We start from the raw sequence: 19,525 nt of genomic DNA on the forward strand, positions 1-19,525 counted from the left end.
CCATCATTGTAAAGAGAGAACAGGCTTGTACAAGTTGTCTTCTGACCTACACATCCATGTGCAGGATACACACATGCATACACAGGAAATAAATGAGTCTTCCCTTTCATCTCACTTCATTGACAGTTCCTTTCTGTGCTTCCTTCACTGTGCAGTTTCCATGTTTATTGATCACAGTGATGCATTTTCCTGCTCCTGAGTTAAATCATGCCTGGGTGTCTAGTGAGGAATGATGATTAACTTGGTTCTTTCAATATTGGATAAATGTCAAATTAGATGAATGTTGGGTGATACTCAATAGGAAAAGAATCCTTGAACAGGTTTTCTTTGTTTCCCTTGGCCATTTTTTTGCTTAGAGTTTAGCAGTTGTAGAACGATAATTGAGAGGTGTTGACTTCATAGCTGACACTGATTTTTTTCTTTTCCCCCCAGTATAGGCGTTTTTAGAAGAAAAGTAGCTGACATGGCCCTGCTTATAGATAGGAATCATTCTTGTGATGTTTTAGTACTTGGCTTGGCTTCAGTCCTGCAACTTGTAGGCTGTTGGTTAAGATTAGAAGGACTGCATACGCTAGGATAAGTTTAAGTAATCATTTCATATTAGATAGAAATGAATTTAATGTGATCCAAAGTCTACTATTGTAGATGTTTTTGTGTACTTTTTTTTTTTTTCTTTCTTTTTTTCGGAGCTGGGGACCGAACCCAGGGCCTTGTGCTTGCTAGGCAAGCGCTCTACCACTGAGCTAAATCCCCAACCCCCTTTGTGTACCTTTTTAAAAGATGTTTTTAGAGATGGTTCTGAGGATTAAATAGTTTATATGAAGATACAAATTAGTTTCAAGGGTTAATCCCTACTCGGGCCTCTTTACATATGTATTCTAGCTAAATCTAGCTTTTTTGTATTGTTTTATTTCTTGTTTTAATTTTATTTATTTAGTTTTGAGATAAGATCTCAAAAAGTTTTTTATTAGCCTTAAATGTGTCAAGTGTACATGAGAATGTGCACATGAATGAGGAGGCTACAAAGAGCCCAGCAGTGTTGGTTCCCCTTGAAGCTGAAACAGCCACCAGCCCCTTACTAAATCCCAGAGCTTTAAAGTTTGGCTGCTTACCAAGTAGTTTAGCTAGGATCTCAAGGATTCTTTTTGTGGTTTTAGGGTACGTGCTGTTAATATAGGCATTTTGTTCAGTCCTTTCAACAGTTTCAACAGAGGAATCTACTTACTCCAAGCATTTTGTAAGACTAGTGTCTGTACTGAAGATTTAAAGAGTTGAGGCCAACTACAGTGTAGAAACTGACCATAAGCCACCCACTGACTCTCTTCCTGCTTTCCTCTTGGGCTGCTCCATCGCTCAAGTCTGAACAGGATGCCTTTTCATACAATGGGCTGGTTGTGTCCCCAGATTAAACATGTCCTCTTAAAAAAGTAAAACTCATTGTCTTTTTCAGTAAGCTCAGCATGTATATAATCTCTTTTAAGTTAACTTTATTATGTTATGTATCTAATTTATAATATGTAAGGTTGGTTTGTTTATTTCAACCAGAGTAGCCTAGATTCTTTTCAAACTTAAAATTCTTGCTTCCACTTCTCAGGTTTTTGAGAGGGGAATGCCACCACACCCAGCTACTATTTGAGTGTTTTGTTTGAGATGGGGTCTCAATTAGTCCTTACCATGCTTGAATTGGAGGCTGAAAGGCTGGCTTTCAAACTCTGATCCTCCTGTCTCAAACTTCCAAATGCTGGAATAACAGCTGTGTGCTATCAGCCCCAGGTGAGTGCTAAAAATGTATGCAATTGTGAAAACATTCCTTCACTGAAGCCTAACACTTAGAATTGCACTGTTTAACAGTGTGCTTCACTGCAGAGTGAATACCTTGCTTTAGTGCTAACATTATAGGTACAGTAAGTAAAAATAGTAGTGCTGTGCTCACTATTTCTGGAGGTTTACTTCAGTGTTTCTTAGATGAGTTCTAAACAGTAGATTGGTTAAAAGATGGGGACATTTTTTGCAATACCAGAGGCCTTCTCCTTAACATTAAATATTAGCATTGCTTTTTTTTTTCTTTTTTTAAAAAATTAATTCTACATTATCAGTTGCCATGGAAATGAGGCGATGTCATTTCAAAACGGATTACTTAAAAGGTTTCTTCTGTTTTTCTATTTGATTTTATCTTGCTTTTTAGAATTAGTTAGATACATATTTTATATGTATATTAAGATCAAATAATATTAGATACAAAACTCAACAGAAAAATAACTCATTGAAAGATGTCTTCCATCTCTGTTTCAGGACATTCAGTCACCCTAAAATCTTGTAGAATGCTTCCCTAGCATGCACAAGACCTTGGGTTTGAGTGCCAGCACTGTTTATAGCTTTTATTTATATATTTATATAGTTTATGATATTAGTATATAACAATATGTTAGTTTATAGTTATATAAACCAGTTATTCTAAAGGTAATTTTTTTATGATTTTTGTGACCCAAATTGGTAACATGAGGTGAGTTCACATGTATATTTTTAATTTTTTACATTTATTTTATTGATGTGTATATATATATATATATATCTGTGTATGAAGTATATATATATATGACATAGTTTGCATATGGATAGCAGAAAACGGTTTTTGAGAGTCGGTTCCCTCTTAATCTGTGGGTTCAGTGGATTGAGGATAGGTCCTCAAGTTTAGTGGCAAGCACCTTCTGTCATTGAGCATTCTTACTGGCCCCTATTTTTTAAAATGTGAATGCAGGTATGCGTGTGCAGTGGCATGCATGTGGAAGTCAGAGGACACCTCTGGGAGTTGGTACTTTTCTTCCTCTGAGTTTTAGGGATCCAGCAATGTTTTTACCTGCTGAACCATCTTACTGACCCCCACATTCACTTTTTAAAAATATACTGTTAAAATTATTTCAGAGAATATTTTTAGGTTATCCACATGGAGTGATTGAATTTGACCTGATACTTATTTATTTATTTATTTATTTTTTACTCTGTGCGTGTGTGTGCACACGTACTTGTGTGTGTGTGGTGTGCCCTGTGTACTTGTGGCAGTTATTTCTCTCTACCTTGTGGGTGGGTTTTAGGCATAGATCAGGTTGGCAGTGCCTTTGCTTTTACCAGCTACACCACTTTACTTGCCTACTTGCCCACCCTTCCCTCCTTACATGAGTCTGGATTTCACCTAGTTGATCTGGCTGGCTTCCTTCACATCTTCTTCCTGTCTCAGCTTCCTGGATAGTTGGAATAGAGCAGATAGCACCATGTTCCAAGTTTTGTTTCTCAAGCTGTTTATTTTCAGATTCTGTTACTTAATGTTTATTTTTTATGGGTATGAGTGTTTTGTATGCATGTGTATAACCATGTGAATGTGGGATCATTTGGGGCTAGAAGATATGGTTGTGATCTGCCATGTGAATCCTGGGAACCAAACCTGGGTCCTCTACAGGAGAACCTGAGTCATCTCTGCAATCCCTCAAATTGTTTAAAAAAAGTTAAAACCAAACTAAATAAAAACTTTGAGGAAGAGAACAGGCATTAACAATGATCTTTGTGGAAGCAAGAGGCCTACCTCAGGTATCCTCAGGAGTTGTCTGTCTTGTTTTTGAGATAGGGATCTGGACCTGTTGATCAGGTAGGATGACTGATAGAGAGCCCTGGAACCTGCCTGTCTTTGTCTCCACAGTACTGCGATTATAAATGCATGCCTGGCTTTTGCCTAATGCAGGGAATTAAATCCAGGTCATTTTACTGCTGGAGCACAGTCCTGAACAGTCAATACTGAGGCTGTGGTCATTATTGACATCATCCTAAGCTTGAGATCAGCTGTGGTGACATAGTAAAACAGCATTAAAAAAAATTGGGGTTGGGGATTTAGCTCAGTGGTAGAGCACTTGCTAGGCCCTGGGTTCGGTCCCCAGCTCTGAAAAAAAGAAGAAAAAAAAAAAACCAAAAAACTAAAGAGGGTGGAGGAAGGGAAGAACAAACTTGGGGAAGGGGAAAAGGGATGGAAGGTGGACAGATTTTCAAAGCAGGTTGGAAGAGCAACAAACAGAGCCTGGTGTCTTTGGTTCTTGGATTTGGTCCCTGTAAGTGTATGACCTGTAGTTACACTGTTCTATTGAACAGAAGTGTAAATGGGGAATTGGGGATTTAGCTCAGTGGTAGAGCGCTTGCCTAGGAAGGGTTCGGTCCCCAGCTCCGAAAAAAAGAAGTGTAAATGGTTTGTGAATGTTGAAACGGCCTGTCCTCATTCCCCACGCCCCCACTCCAGCCCCACACATATTTTCTACCATTTACAGCCACTCTCTGGCTTCCTAAATCCTTGAGTTGTACATTTTTGGGAGTTCTCATCTATTCTCAGCTGGTCATTTCCTTTTCCTCGTGGAGATGCTCATTCCTTCCACTAATATAAGATTGAGACTCATACGTGGGTACTTTGGATTGGGCTGGTGCTGGTTGATGGAGACAGCATAACGTAGCTAATTGTGTCTTTCTTCTACAACTGGTCTTCTACAGAAGGTGTACTTCTGAAGTAGTGGTACTCAGTAGTACTTAGTGATTCTTTAAACTAGTGTTAGATTTTCCAGATGATGAAAATGTTGGCATTTGGGCAGCTAAAATATGATTCATGGCTTAGATTTATCTTCTAATACTCAAGAGCAAAATGCTGGGGTTTTTTGTTGTTGTTGTTGTTGTTTGTTTATTTGTTTGTTTTTTCCCCCCGAATGTGATGTGTGGCTATGCATGGTAGAAGCACAAAATCTGGGGCCAGATTGTTTTGGCCATTTGAAAGCCAGTGATACCTGTTTACCAACAGTGGTTAGGAAAGTGGGAATTTCATATTAAGAACCAATATGTAAAAATCTGTTTTCTATGAGTTAAACAATAAAAAAAGTTAACTCTGGAACCAGCAAAATGACATGGTGGGTAAAGGAGTCTGCTTCCTAGTTTGATAACCTGAGTATGAGATAGGGTTTCTCTAAGACCAGTCTAAGAGAAGTCAGCCAGCCTCTGCTGCCCAAAGGCATTAGCTCACCATCACCCCCAACTTAGTTTTAGGGCTTTTGTCTGTATAAGAATAACATTCTTGAATGTGACTGGTTGTGATTTTGGTTGCTAGTATAAACTAATTTTATTTAAATTAATTTCATATTTTATGAACAAGTTAAAACCAAAAATTTGGAACTTTTATGGTGACACATGCCTTAATCTAGTAATTCACTTTACTGAATCAGGGTCAAGATTTAGAGGTTAGCCTGGGCTAAGCAACTGTGCCTTTCCTCAAAAACCAACAGCAACCACAAACACCAAACTAGATCTCATTGGTAATATTTCTTCCTTGTTTAGAGGATGTACTGGGGACACAATTTGTTATATAGGATTATTCCCCTGGGCAGAAAGACTATCAAACAGTACTTACAAGCCTCAGAAATACTACAAAAGGGAAGCTTCCAGTAACAATAAGTTTTAACTTATTTTAATAATATAATAAAATGCTTAGAAAGTTTAGTGCCAGAGTTTCTTGTGTTCAGGGCAGGCCTCAATTTTAAACATATCCTACAAAAAAATTTTTCCCTCATAAGGTGTAATAACACTTCAGGCTAGATAGCTGATTTTCAGCTCTGTAGTATGAATTTAGTACTATCTTAAAATGATTTTAAACTGTGTAGAAGGTCTTTAGTAAGAGATTATAATTGACTTAATTTGTTCCACAGGGATCCACCCCATTCCCTGTCTGTTAACTTCCTGTCCTGCTCTGGTTTCTGTTGCTGTGATGAGTAGCATGACCAAAAGCAACTTGACGGGAAAGGGTTTGTCTTATTGTACGGTGGAAGGAGAGGCCAAGGAGGAACTGAAGCAGGGACCTTGGAGGGACACTGCTTCCTGGGTTGCTTCCATTGCTTGCTCAGCTTGCTTTCTCCTACAACCCAGCCCCACCTGCTTGGGGTGTTATTTAATCCCCCCTGCAAAGTGCGCTGGGCCTTTCACACCAGTAATTAATCAAGAAAATGCCCCCAGAGACTTGCCCATAGGCAATCTGATGGGGGCATTTTCTTAATTGAGGTTCCTCTTCTCGGATAATTCATTTGTGTCAAGTTGACAAAAACTAGCCAGCATGTCCCCTTTTCACTTCTCTAATTTTAGAGACTATATGGTTACCAAGCAACCAAGGCAGCTTTAAGTAATTTGAGCAGGAACAGCATCTATTAGGCATCTCAATCTTTAGGAGAGTCAAAGAGCTAGCTAGTGAGAGGGTTTAGAATTGGACAACCGTGATTTCACTGCATTGATAAATAATCAGTATGCTCTACATTGAAATTTTTTTTATACCAAAGTTCAGATTAGTTCAGTTTTGCTAATGTATTACATGGGATGTTAAGTTTACCACATAGAAAAAACAGTTAACAAACAGCTCCCCTAGTTGTCACTGATGATGAAGTCAGACCTATGTTTCTTCCCCTACCTATTAAGTTACTACTATTCTAGGATATAAAATATGCAAGCTAAAAATAGAGCTACCAATCACAGAGCGAACATGGACTGGACCAACTCCACCCCCACCCCTTAATCCCACTCCCACATATGTAACGGTGCAGCTTGGTCTTCATGTATCCCTTAACAACTGGGCTGTCCTTGAATCTGTTAACCTGTGTGTGGATCCCATTTCCCTAACTGGGCCACTTTGTCTGGCCTCACTGGTAGAAGATGACCCTAGTCTTGTAGAGACTTGATGTGCTGGGGAGGGTCATACCCAGAGAGGGCTCCCCCCTTTCAGAGAAGGGGAAGGGGGCCTGATATTGGGACATTAAGTGAGTGAGTGAGTGAGTGAGTGAGTGAATGAATGAATGAATGAATGAATGGTTTTAAAAAGTTATTAGTGTTTTAGAAACTTGGCCTACAGGAGTCACAGTGAAGTGTTACTAAGTTTGATACTTTTCTTTTAGTGAGCAGTGGAAACTCCTTTTTGAAATAACAAGCACGGGGTGCTCCATAGCAGAAGTGAAACAGTTTGTGACCTTGCAAGTGTGGGTGCCCTGATTGAAAGCAGAGAGCTTTATGACCCTGAACACGTCGTCTCCCTCCTTTTCTTCAATGGCCAAGTAATGGAGGGTTACAGTCTTAGATTTATTTTTATCTTTGAGTGTTGTTTGTGTACCACAGTTACAGATGGTTGTTAGCTGCCATGTGGTAGGTTGGGAATTGAACCTGGGTCCTCTAGCAAGAACAAGCAGCCAGTGCTGTGCTCTTAGCTGCTGAGCCATCTTTCCAGATCCAAGGGTTATGGTCTTATATACATTGTCTTCTGCCACTTTCTCAACAAATACTCCTGCGTGCGTTTAGCATCATTACATCTCGGCTAAAAACCATTGCACAAATGTTAGCTGGGCAGTGGTAGTGTGCATGTTTAATCCCAGCGCTGGGGAGGCAGAGGCAGTGCCATTAGTGCTTAAATTTACTTCTTTCATGAACTGGTGATTATAAAGGTCTAAAAATAGCCCTCTTTAACTCGAGCTGTGCTCTTTATTGCTCCAGCAGACCAGTTGGACTTTTATTGTTCACTGTCCATTACTTGCCTGTCTGTACCATTGAGATCAAGAACCCAGGTGGACTAGAGCCCAGTGCCTGTATTCAATCTTGGCTCTGCTGTTTCCTAGTTTGGTTCTTTTCTTTCTTTCTTTTTTTTTTTTCCGGAGCTGGGGACTGAACCCAGGGCCTTGCAAGCGCTCTACCACTGCGCTAAATCCCCAACCCCCCTCCCCTTTTTTTTCTTTTTTTTTCTTTTTTTTTAGTTTGGTTCTTTTCTAACTGGTTACTTTTTGTTCCTTGTTTATTGAATGAATATGCGGATTGAACGAGTTAATTCATGTAGAACATTTATTTGGCATGGGTCATTGTCTCTATTCTTTTTTTTTTTATTTTTTTTTTTTTTATTTTTTTTTTTTCATTGTCTCTATTCTTATCTAGGAAAGTACGAGCTCCCCTTAGGGAGCTTACCAATCAGTGTGAACTGTAATAGTAGGTGTGTTTAGGCATGCTTATTTAGGACAGAACATCTGGGAGATTAGAGGGAAGTTTTCTTAAGATTTTTTCTTGTCAATGATTGGATTAACCTTAAATGCTAATTATTCTCTCTACTCCCTTTCTTCCTTCTCCCCCTCATGCTGGCCTCACTTTTTAAACAATTTTCTTGCCTGAGCCTTCCCCAAATGCTGGGATTGCAGGCCGAAGACACCACGTCTGCCTTTAAATGCGTTTTGAAGTAGACATTTCCAATTTTGCACTTACTACCATCGGATAGCTTAGGGCAAATAAGTCAAAACCATTGTGCCAGCTTGAGTGATGGTAAAGAGCAGAAGAGTGGAAGTCCAGGAGAGGTTTTCCTTTTGTCTGCAGACCTGAGCAACGACCTGATCATGCACATATACTTAGCCTTCAGAACTTCTGTTTCCTTGAACATCACAGAAGTATCCATTCTAATCTATAAGTAACATCTGCCCTCTCCCCCCACCTGTTGCTTACTACTTTTGTTTTTCTTTGGATATTTTATGTATTTACATTTTAAATGTTATCCCCTTTCCCCCTCTCCCATGTCCTCTTCCGCTGCTTCTATGAAGATGCTCCCACTCCTACTCCCACCACTCCAGCCTACCTCCTTGCCCTGACATTCCCCTACACTGGAGCATTGAGCCTTCACAGAACTAAGGCCTCTCCCTCCCATTGATGCCCTACAAGACCATCTTCTGCTACATATGCGGCTGGAGCCATGGGTCCCTCCACATTTACTCTTTGGTGGTTTAGTCCCTGGGAGTTCTGGGGGGGTCTGGTTGATTGATATTGTTGTTCTTCCTATGGGGTTGCAACCCCCTTCCGCTCTTTCAGATCTTTCTCTTAACTCCTCCATTGTGGTCTCCAAGCTCAGTCGATGGTTAGCTGCAAGCATCCTCATCTATATCAATAAGGCTCTGGCAGAGCCTCTCAAGAGACATACCAGGCTCCTGTCAGCCAGTACTTCTTGACATCAGCAATAGTGATTGGGTTTGGAGGCTACATATGGATCTCCAGGTGGTGCAGTCTCTGGATGATTTTTCCTTCAGACTCTGTTCCACTCTTTGTTCCCATTGTTTTTTTTTTTTTTTTTTGTTTTTTTGTTTTTTTGTTTTTTTTTTTTTTTTGTTCTTTTTTTTTTTTTCAGAGCTGGGGACCGAACCCAGGGCCTTGCGTTTCCTAGGTAAGCGCTCTAACCACTGAGCTAAATCCCCAGCCCCTCCCATTGTTTTTAATAGCTGAGTAGTACTCCATTGTGTAGATGTACCACATTTTCTGTATCCATTCCTCCGTTGAAGGACATCTGGGTTCTTTCCAGCTTCTGGCTATTATAAATAAGACTGCTATGAACATACTGGATCATGTGCCCTTGTTATATGTTAGGGCATCTTTTGGGTATATGCCCAGGAGTGGTATAGCTGGGTCCTCAGGTAGTACTATGTCCAATTTTCTGAGGAACCTCCAGACTGATTTCCAGAATGGTTATACCAGCTTGCAATCCCACCAACAATGGAGGAGTGTTCTTCTTTCTCCACATCCTCACCAGCATCTGCTGTCCCCTGAGTTTTTGATCTTAGCTGTTCTTTTTTTTTTTTTTCCCGGAGCTGGGGACCGAACCCAGGGCCTTGCCGCTTGCTGAGGTAAATCCCCAACCCTGATCTTAGCTATTCTTACTTGTGTGAGGTGGAATTTGAAAAATCCAGGATAGTGAAAACTATTCTTAACAATGAAAGGACTTCTGTGGGGATCACCATCCCTGACCTCAAGCTGTATTACTGAGTGATCGTGATTAAAAACTGTGTGGTATTGGTACAGAGACAGGCAGGTAGATCAATGGAATGGAATTGAAGGCCCAGAAATGAACCCACACACCTATAGTCACATGATCTTTGACAAAGAAGCTAAAAACCATCCAGTGGAAAAAAGATCTCATTTTCAGCAAATGGTGCTGGTTCAGCTGGAGGTCAGCATGTAGAAGAATGCAAATTGACCCATTCTTATCTCCTTGTACAAAGCTCAAATCCAAGATCTCCACATAAAACACATACACTGAAACTAATAGAAGAGAAAGTGAGGAAGAATCTTGAACACATGAGCACAGGAAAAAATTTCCTGAACAGAACACCAATGGCTCAGGCTCTAAGATCAAGAATCGACAAATGGGATCTCATAAAACTGCAAAGCTTCTGTAAGGCAAAAGACACTGTCATTAGGACAAAATGGCAACCACCAGTTGGGGAAAATATCTTTACCAGTCCTGTATCCGATAGAGGGTTGATATCCAGTATATACAAAGAACTCAAGAAGTTAGACTCCAGAGAACCAAATAATCCTATTAAAATTTGGGTACAGAGCTAAAGAAAGAATTCTCAACTGAGGAATATCGAATGGCCAAGAAGCACCTAAAGAAATGTTCAACATCCTTAGTCATCAGAGAAATGCTTAGTACTCTTAAGTGGAATAGAATTACATTCTTGACACTGCTTACCAGTGGGATGAACCAAGACCTTTTCTTTGTTCTTTGAATTTCTGTGGAAAGTTTCTTTAGAGACAAGGTCTCTAACCCAGACTGGCCCTTCAGCTCACCTTGTAGCTAAGGATGACCTTGAATTCCTGTTCTCTTGTCTGCCTTCTGCTGGTGTATATGGTGTTACGATTGAGCTCACAGCTCCTTGCATGCCAAAGAGAATGCTCTATCAACTGAGCCTCATCTTCGCCCTCCCTCCAAATAAAGCTTTTTTTTGTCAAAAAGCCTTACACTAGATTCAAAATCTCAGATTTAGTCCTTGGTAACACTTCCTGGAAAATACCTCTCCCCTCCTTTGAATATGCTACCGCAAAATATCCCAGAGGGTAGAGGAGAAGGGGAGTGTGTTGAGAACCATTATTTTTTTTTTTGATTTTTGGATAACCATAGGCAAAGGGTCCCTGTGGGGACTCGTGGCTTGTCTGGCATTAGAGGAGACAAGGTAGCAGCATACAGAGAAGTGAGGCTTAGCTCAGTTTGCTTGATTGCTTACATTAGTTTTCTTAAACTCTTTTTTTTTTTTTTTTTTTGGTTCTTTTTTTTTTTTTTTTTCTTTTTTTCCGGAGCTGGGGACCGAACCCAGGGCCTTGCGCTTCCTAGGTAAGCGCTCTACCACTGAGCTAAATCCCCAGCCCCTTCTTAAACTCTTAAAAAGGTGCATTTGAAGTCCGGATCAGAATGGGCCTCTTTTTTGGACATTTACATTAGTGCCAACCTTAGTTTAGAAAAGTGAGCAATTTGAAGAGAAGAAAAACAAAAAAAACTTCACCTATTAGAGTGAAATAAAGAACTTTTAAAGAATATTTTGTTTTTGTTTCATCTGTTGATGTCTTATGTCCACTAGAGGGTGGTGTTCACTGGAAGAATTAAAATGGTTTCTTGGTGATGATCAGTTATTTCATAGTGCCTTGCTTTCCTGTTTTTTAAACCAAAGTCATCATTTTCAGACAATGTCTTGACTGCAGTAGACTGCAACACTGACCTAAAGGGACTAGCAGAGTGCCTTCATGACCCATAACAGTTAGTGATTCCATATCTTTCTATATTATAGATTATTTTTGAGTGGAAAACAGTAATAGTTTAAAAATTGCTCTACAAAAATTTACCATGTATATGAAGTTCATTTGTTCTTAATGACCAGTCAGTAATAAACTTACCTTCATTTTTACTTTGTAGGTGCTAGCATCTAGTGCTATAGAAGAGTTGAAGTATGGCTGGTTTGAATTGATAAATGTGCTTAGTATGGGTTAAAACCTGGACTTGTGAAGGCTCAGTATGAAAAAAGATTAAAATATACTGTTAGTCATTATATATTAATGACATGTCGAGATAGCATTTTCAATATATTGGGTTAAATGTAAAATATTAAAAATTAATTTACCTTTTCACAAAAAAATGCTAGTCTAAGAACTGTGAGGGGGTAATTGATGTAGTTGGTAGAGGCGTGTTTAAAAATACTATTTTTGCCAATTGTCATGGTGTACAATTTTAATTCCTGCACTTGGGAGGCCAAAGCAGGTGGGCTTTTTTTTTTTTTTTAAGATGTATTTATTTTTATATATTTGAATACACTGTTGCTGTCTTCACACACACCAGAAGAGGGCATCAGATCCCATTACAGATGGTTGTGAGCCACCATGTGGTTGCTGGGAATTGAACTCAGGACCCCTGGAAGAGCAGTCAGTGCTCTTAACCACTGAGCCATCTCTCCAGCCCCAGCAGGTGGGCTTCTTTTGAGTCCCAGAATAGCCTAGTCCCTATGATTCCCTATGTCAAAGTGAAACAAAATAAAAACACTGTTGAGATGGGTCTCTGTGTGACTCTGACTGCCGTCCTGAAGCTCACTCTGGAGACTGCTCTCAAGCCCAAGACTTCTGCCCTTTTTTGTCCCTTAAGTGCTGGGATTAAAGGTGTGACAGCAGGCTCAAATGTATCTTAAGTATTGCAGTTTCTCCACTTACATAATTTGAAGTCTGATGGGCAGATTTTTTTTTCTTGAAAAACTTTATAAGTTAACACTTTTTGTTTTAGCTGGGCAGTGGTAGTGCATGCTTTTAATCCCAGCTTTAACTCCCAGGAAGCAGAGGCAGGCAGATCCCTGTAAGTTCAAGGCCAGCCTGGTCTACAAAGTGAATACTAGGGCAGCCAGTGAAAGACTATCAAAACAACAAAACAAAAACAAAACCCCACCACCAATAAAAAAACCAAACCTGAAATTGTAAAATCGTTGTAAAAGTGCATAGTTAAAAAAAAAAGAAAACCTAAAAATTGCTGAAGTTAAGATCTTTCCGTCAGCGCTTTCCCTCACCCTCTACATTTCTGGCTCGGGGCAGTGCTAGTGCTGGATTATGGGACTGTGCTACCATGCCCAGGTAGGGTGTGTGGTGCAGAGGACCAACAGTAACCTACAAGCCAGACAAACACTGTCAGCTCCACTCTGTAGCCCAGCGTTTACCTTTTCAGTAAAGGAAAACGGGTTTCTTTTTTAAAGGATTTATTTATCATTTATTATTTATTATATATATGTACATTTGTGCCACTAGGTACCCACAAGGTTCAGCAGAGGGAATTGGATCCCCTGGAAACAGAGATGGTGTGAGACACCTGGGATGGGCGCTGACAGTCCAAGCTCAGCAAGGAAACTCCAGCCCAGGAGGAGCATCTTATTGTTTCTCTTGGTACTCACAAATTGCAGGCATCACTTTGGTGCTATCACTAAACAAAATGAGGATTATCTGAACACACATCCAGGTGTGCAGCAGTGTGAGATTTTATGCTATAGCTAGACAAAAAGGTCATGGGGGTGGGGGTGTCCTGCTGAAGGGATGAAGAGTGCACAGTTAAGACCTAAATCAAAGCCAGGAGTGACAGGCAGGCCAGTCTCCTGCATTTGAAGCCAGCCTGGTCTACACAATGAATTCCAGAAATTACATGTTGACCCTATCTAAAACAAAACAAAAATAAACCCCAACAAACAACAACCTTAAAAATCAGTTACTTATGAAAGTTACCATTTACTCTTTTACAAGTTATTACTTGTTTTAGTTACGCACCATAGCACCTGTGTGGGGGAAAGCAGAGGGCTTTGATAGAAGACAGGCTGCCAGGGTTGTGTGCCAAGTTGTACCTACCATACCGTCTCACTGGCCCATCAACTAATATTTCTTGATTGGGGTTGACCAAGGATAACTGCAGCTATGGACAGACAGATTGTGTGGGAAAGTACCACAACTGCAAAATACAAAGAGCGGGTTTGCTCAGAAACAGTTACACAAGTAAAGAAGCAAGTAGGAACTTACCTTTGTCACTCAAAAAAACCACACTGCACTTGACTGTCCTTAGGACAGAAGCACTCTTAAGACCTGAAGGTTCCTCATAGTTAAGCCTTATGTTGGGTAGTAGGGAGGGAGAGAAATTATTTCCTACTAGTGTTTACTTCCCTTCTTACTACTGTGGGCACGGATTTCAGACACTGGTGTCAAATCTATCTATCTTTCTTTCTTTTTCTTTTTTAAAGATATATTTATTATATTTATATAAGTACACTGTCACTGTCTTCAGATACACCAGAAGAGGGCATCAGATCCCATTACAGATGGTTGTGAGCCACCATGTGGTTGCTGGGATTTTGAACTCAGGACCTCTGGAAAAGCAGTCAGTGCTCTTAATCCTTGTCAGGTTTTCCTATTTTCACATTTATGCTAAGTTTGGAAAATGGAGAGTTTCATCAGATAAAATTACCTGTTTATTGTGTCAAATTTGTGGCAACTTGAGAGGGATATTAATACATCTAAAAACCTAACCACAGTGTACATTCCAATGAAATTTTATGATCAGTATGGTCACATTGGTGCTTTATACATCCCTTTTGTTTTTTGAGACAGGGTCTTGCTGTGTAGCTGGCCTGGAACTCAGTAATGTAGCCCAGGCCAGCCTTGAATGTAAAGCCACCCAAGTGTCAGGCATACAGGCATAGGCACACACTAATGCATTCTTTGGGAAGAGCGCCTGACAAAGAGTAGTTAAACAGACAACAAGAGTGTGAAATGTGCGATTTGACAGCGCAGTGATTTTTAAGCTATTTTAGGATCTGATCTTGGTACTTTGGGTAACTTGTTAGAGTTTTCAATAGCTGCTACTCTGTATAATCTGGGAGTGGTGGTTGCTTAGATTCTTGGACCCTGTTCCCCCTTTTCAGCTTACCCTTTTCATGGAAACGGGATAAAACAAAATTGAGAAAAGGCCAAAATTGAAGAAAATTTGCCACCTAATTATTTTTTTATTTCTCTGCCCCTCTGCTAATCTTTAACATTTTTCCCCTTAAAATAAAGGCTAGGGTCCCATTTTGGTTTTTTCTGGGGGAAAAGAACAAGTAGAAATAATGTCTTATTAGGTTGAGGACCTGTAAGCACATGGAATGGGCTTGAAGAAGAGTCAGGGTGTAGAGATCGATGAAGGTGAATGGAGAGGTGGGCGAGTCCAGAAGTCAGTGCAAGGCTTTGACTTTGAAATAAATGTAGACTCTGGTTCCAGGAAGTGCAAGGCAGCAAGGTTGATGTTGGAAGCCAGGGAATGTGTTGGGAGGTTATTTAGTCTGCCAGTTAGAGCTTGTGGAGGCTTGAGCAGAGGGGTAGGAGTGGTGAGACACATATTGTCTTTGCTGGGCATACACATAGCCTTCTTGTCCCTGATCTTCAGTAGGCCTTGGAGGTTTTTCAGGCAGGTAAGAAAAAAGTCAGGCTAGACACATAACCTATGAGTGAAGAGGGATCAGTGATGGGGCAACTGACATGGAGAAAATTTGGTGGCTGGGGTTGGGGTCAGAAAGTTAAGTTTAGGGTAAACTGGACTCTGCTGTGTGTTAGTCTGTTTCTTCCATTGTACTAAAATGTCCCCGCCAGCGGGGACCCAGTTATTCAGGGTCCCGAAGGGGCGCTACCCTTGGGCCTAAATGGGGGGCGAGAGAAGGAGACCAAGCAAGATTCTGTTGTCAAGGTCTCGTTTATTGGGATGAACGTTACAGCTTTTAAGGCTTTCAGGTAGGGGGAGTGACCTTTGTGAAATATGAAGGAGGGGGAGATGAGGGTATAGGCAGTGATAGCTGGAGGCAAAGAGGTCAGGTGGTGGAGACACTGGGTGTTGACTGAGGAGATCACTGGTATCTGCTCGAGCTGAGGCATCCCTTGAATGTTATCTTGTGTATCTATGTTTCCTGTGCCGTAAATTCATGGGAGAGGCTTTGTCCAACAATCTTAAGACTTATGGCAGTCATCTTAGGGGTGAGTCTCTGTGGCCAAACAGCCCAGAGTCACTTTGAACCATGCAGTCAAAAAGCGGCTAGGCCCAAATCCAATATGGCTCCGTGCACTAAAATGTTAAAGCTGGGTGCTCAGAAGAGATTTAGAGGGTGCAAGATCAGGTAGCGCTGTCCTTTTGCTTCTGAGGTATCACGACGTGGCAGATGATGGGAAGGGAAATGGTCGTGTGCAGAGGAGCTGTCAGGAAAGCCAGCTTTGTTAGCCCAGGCCTTGTCCCTCGTATTAGGAGAAAGAAAAGAAAATGTGTATGACTCAAGGAAAGTCAAAAAAGGAAAGGACTGATTCTGGAGAGTTGTCGGAGGGACCTTCTCAGGAAGGTGGGGAGAGATCTGTGCTCAAGGAGGAAAGAGTTCAGAGTAAGAGGGAAGAAGCCCAGAAGCACACGGGGAGAGGCAGGGGTGCAGGCGCAGGTGCCATTGTGGGAACTTAAAGGATGTTTGCCTGTTCATGAAATAGGTAGGAAGCAGAGCCTCAGTCAAAAGTAGGGATGAAGATAGACATCTAGGGGTTTCAAGAGAGTTATGGAAAACAGAATGTGGTGTAATTATTGGAGAGCATTAAAGGTCTTTCAGAGACTGTCAGTTCTAGAATCTTACAGCATGTGCCAGACACTGTCTTCTTTTCCTTCATCTTGTATGTCTCTTGCCCCATTGAAGTACCCTAGAGGTATTCTTGTCTCTCCCTCCTCCAAAGACAGGATCTTAGCTTTGTAGCTTTGGCTGACCTTGAACTCAGAGATGTGCTTGCCTATACCCTGAGCACTGGGATCCAGGGTTGTGTAAGTGCTGTTGTCGCCACACCCAGTTTCCTAGACTTGTTCTTTTCTCCAGTACCTCTATGATATCTACAGTTGGAAGGTCCTGTGGCAAAGTGTGATCTTTATCGAACAAGGATTTTGTCATTCTTGCCTATTTTGTGTATTGCAACTTAAATAACATTCCCACTGTATTAAGCACTACAAGTTATCTAGAGATTGTTTGAAATATACAGGGAAATTTTTGTAGTTTAAATACAAATACTGTACTGTTTTATGTAAGAGACTTGAGCATCCAGAGATTTTGGTATTATTGATATTATTGTCCTTGACTACAATGAATGACCAATTTTTAAAATTTTTTTAAGAATTATTATTTATTTTATTATATGAGTACACTGTAGCTGTCCTCAGACACACCACAATGACGGTATCAGATTTCATGACAGATGATTGTGAGCTACCATGTGTTGCCAGCAGTTGAACTCAGGACCTCTGGATGAACAGTCAGTGCCCTTCAGTCTAGTGACTTGGTTTTTTAATAGAATTTAGAGCAGGTTGTTCTACCCATTGTAGCAATCCCGATGTCATTTTTTTTCTTTTTATGTGAACATAAAATTGGTTTTATTAATCTAATCTAGAATGTGATAATATCCTACAGTTGTATTCAGTTGGTAAATTCAGTTCATTACATGAACTGGTTTTTGTCTGTTTTTGGAAACAGGGTTTTCCTACATAATCTTCGCTGCCTGGCTGTCCTGGAACTTACTCTGTAGACCAGGCTGGCCTCAAACTCCCAGAGATCCACCTGCCTCTGCTGGGATTAAAGGTGTATACCATCATGCCTGGCATGAAGCCTTTTTTGTGAAAGTTATGTGTCACTGGGAGATTGTGTTATATCTAATTTCAAAAGATGAACTTCCTAATTTTAATTTTGGTATCTAGTGAAACGACATTTGTTTTACAGGTATGCTTGTTCTTCTGTTGTAGGAAACCCAGCGTTTGCTGGCAGAACCAGTTCCTGGCATTAAAGCAGAACCAGATGAGAGCAACGCCCGTTATTTTCATGTGGTCATTGCTGGTCCCCAGGATTCCCCCTTTGAGGGAGGGACTTTTAAACTTGAACTATTCCTTCCAGAAGAATACCCAATGGCAGCACCTAAAGTACGTTTCATGACCAAAATTTATCATCCTAATGTAGACAAGTTGGGAAGAATATGTTTAGATATTTTGAAAGGTAAGTGTTGTTTGTCACTGTGCTTTTATTAACAAATCCCTTCTGTCCTAAGCATTCCACATTTAGAATGTAAACATTGTAATCTCACTGTATGCTAACAGCACTAGAATGTGGTGGGTGGGGGACAACAGTTCTTGGCCTGTTGTCCATGCTTTTATCATATACTGGGCCTGTTACCTTCGTAGATAAGTGGTCCCCAGCACTGCAGATCCGAACAGTTCTGCTATCAATCCAGGCTTTGTTAAGTGCTCCTAATCCAGATGATCCATTAGCAAATGATGTAGCTGAGCAGTGGAAGAGCAACGAAGCCCAAGCCATAGAAACAGGTACTTCATATCTGTTCTCTTTTATCTGCCTCTGCTTCTCAGGATAGGTCTCTTTGACGTTTTATCTGAAACCTCAAATTATTTAAAAGTAATCTATAAAAGATTTTGCAGTGTTTAACCAATAATAATGAGTGTCTAATAATAATGAGTATCTACTATACTGGCAGTATGTAAAGATATTAGAAAACTTGGCAACTGTTCTGAGCTATTTTTATGGTTCACTTGAATAATATAGCTGTTTGTAAAGAATATGGAACTAACAAACTTCTTTCTGCTACAACAAAATTAGTGAGGGGACATATCTATTCAGAAATGAAAGAATTTTTTCCTTACGTTGAATTTTATGAAAAGTTTGAAGCTAGTCTGGACTGTACAGTGAGACTTTTAGAAAAAACAAAACCCCTTTCTAATTAATTAAACTGTTTTGATAGTACGGTATTCAGAAAACTGACCTGTTTCTAGGAGATGGTATGAATGTAGGAGGGTAAGATGTATGACATTTCCACAAATTGTACTTGTTTGCTGTTTATGGTGTTTGGAAAGAAACTAACAGCTGCATGTTTGTTTTTGTCTACAGCAAGAGCATGGACTAGGCTATATGCCATGAACAATATTTAAGTCGATCAGATCATCAAGTGTACACCACTTCTCCTGTTCTGCCAAGACTTCTTCCTTTTTTTGTTTGCATTTAATGGACACAGTCTTAGAAACATTACAGAATAAAAGCCCAGGCATCTTCATCTTTGGTGATCACATGCACTTAGCAAACCTGTCTTGTCCTGATTCACTGTTGTAAAGCATGAGCAGAGGCTAGAAGCATCACCCGGGTTGCTGAGAGATGCTGAGAAGCAGGACTCTCTGCTTTGACTCCTTTCCCCATCATGGTCTAAGTACAAGGCACTGTGAATGAAGGTAGTTGTCAGGGTTAGCTGCCAGGGGCATGGGTGTTTTTATTTTATTTTTTAGGGGGAAAGTAGTTTTATTTTAATTTTATGGCCTCCCCTCTCTTAAGGGATCTAATTGCAGTGGTTAAATGCAGCTAACCGGTGTTTTAGAATATGCTCTCTAGCCAAGTCTAACTTTAGACGCTGTAGATGGACAAGCTTGACTGTCTGATCCAAAATGGGAACATTAAATAAACATCACAGCCCTCACTAATAACATTGTGACTTTGCCGTCAGGTGTAGATTCTCTGTCCCCCCCCCCCCCCCCCCAAAAGACGAAGAAAAAGCTTGTGACCATTTTGTATGGCTTGTCTGGAAACTTCTGTAAATCTTATGTTTTAGTAAAATATTTTTTGTTATTCTA

General features: G+C 40.4%; 1 protein-coding gene across 1 annotated transcript in view; it reads left to right on the forward strand.

Moving 5' to 3' along the window:
* Ube2n (ubiquitin-conjugating enzyme E2N) overlaps positions 1-19,525 on the forward strand; it is a 29,953-nt gene extending 10,428 nt beyond the window's left edge. Inside the window, exons 2-4 of the mRNA NM_053928.2 lie at positions 17,645-17,891; positions 18,077-18,217; positions 18,795-19,525. Of these exons, the coding sequence (NP_446380.1) occupies positions 17,645-17,891; positions 18,077-18,217; positions 18,795-18,835 (429 nt within the window). The 3' untranslated portion in view covers positions 18,836-19,525. The remainder of the gene's footprint in view (positions 1-17,644; positions 17,892-18,076; positions 18,218-18,794) is intronic.

This window comes from Rattus norvegicus, chromosome 7 (genome assembly GCF_021556685.1).
Source record: "Rattus norvegicus strain SHRSP/BbbUtx chromosome 7, alternate assembly SHRSP_T2T, whole genome shotgun sequence".
Lineage (NCBI taxonomy): Eukaryota > Metazoa > Chordata > Mammalia > Rodentia > Muridae > Rattus > Rattus norvegicus.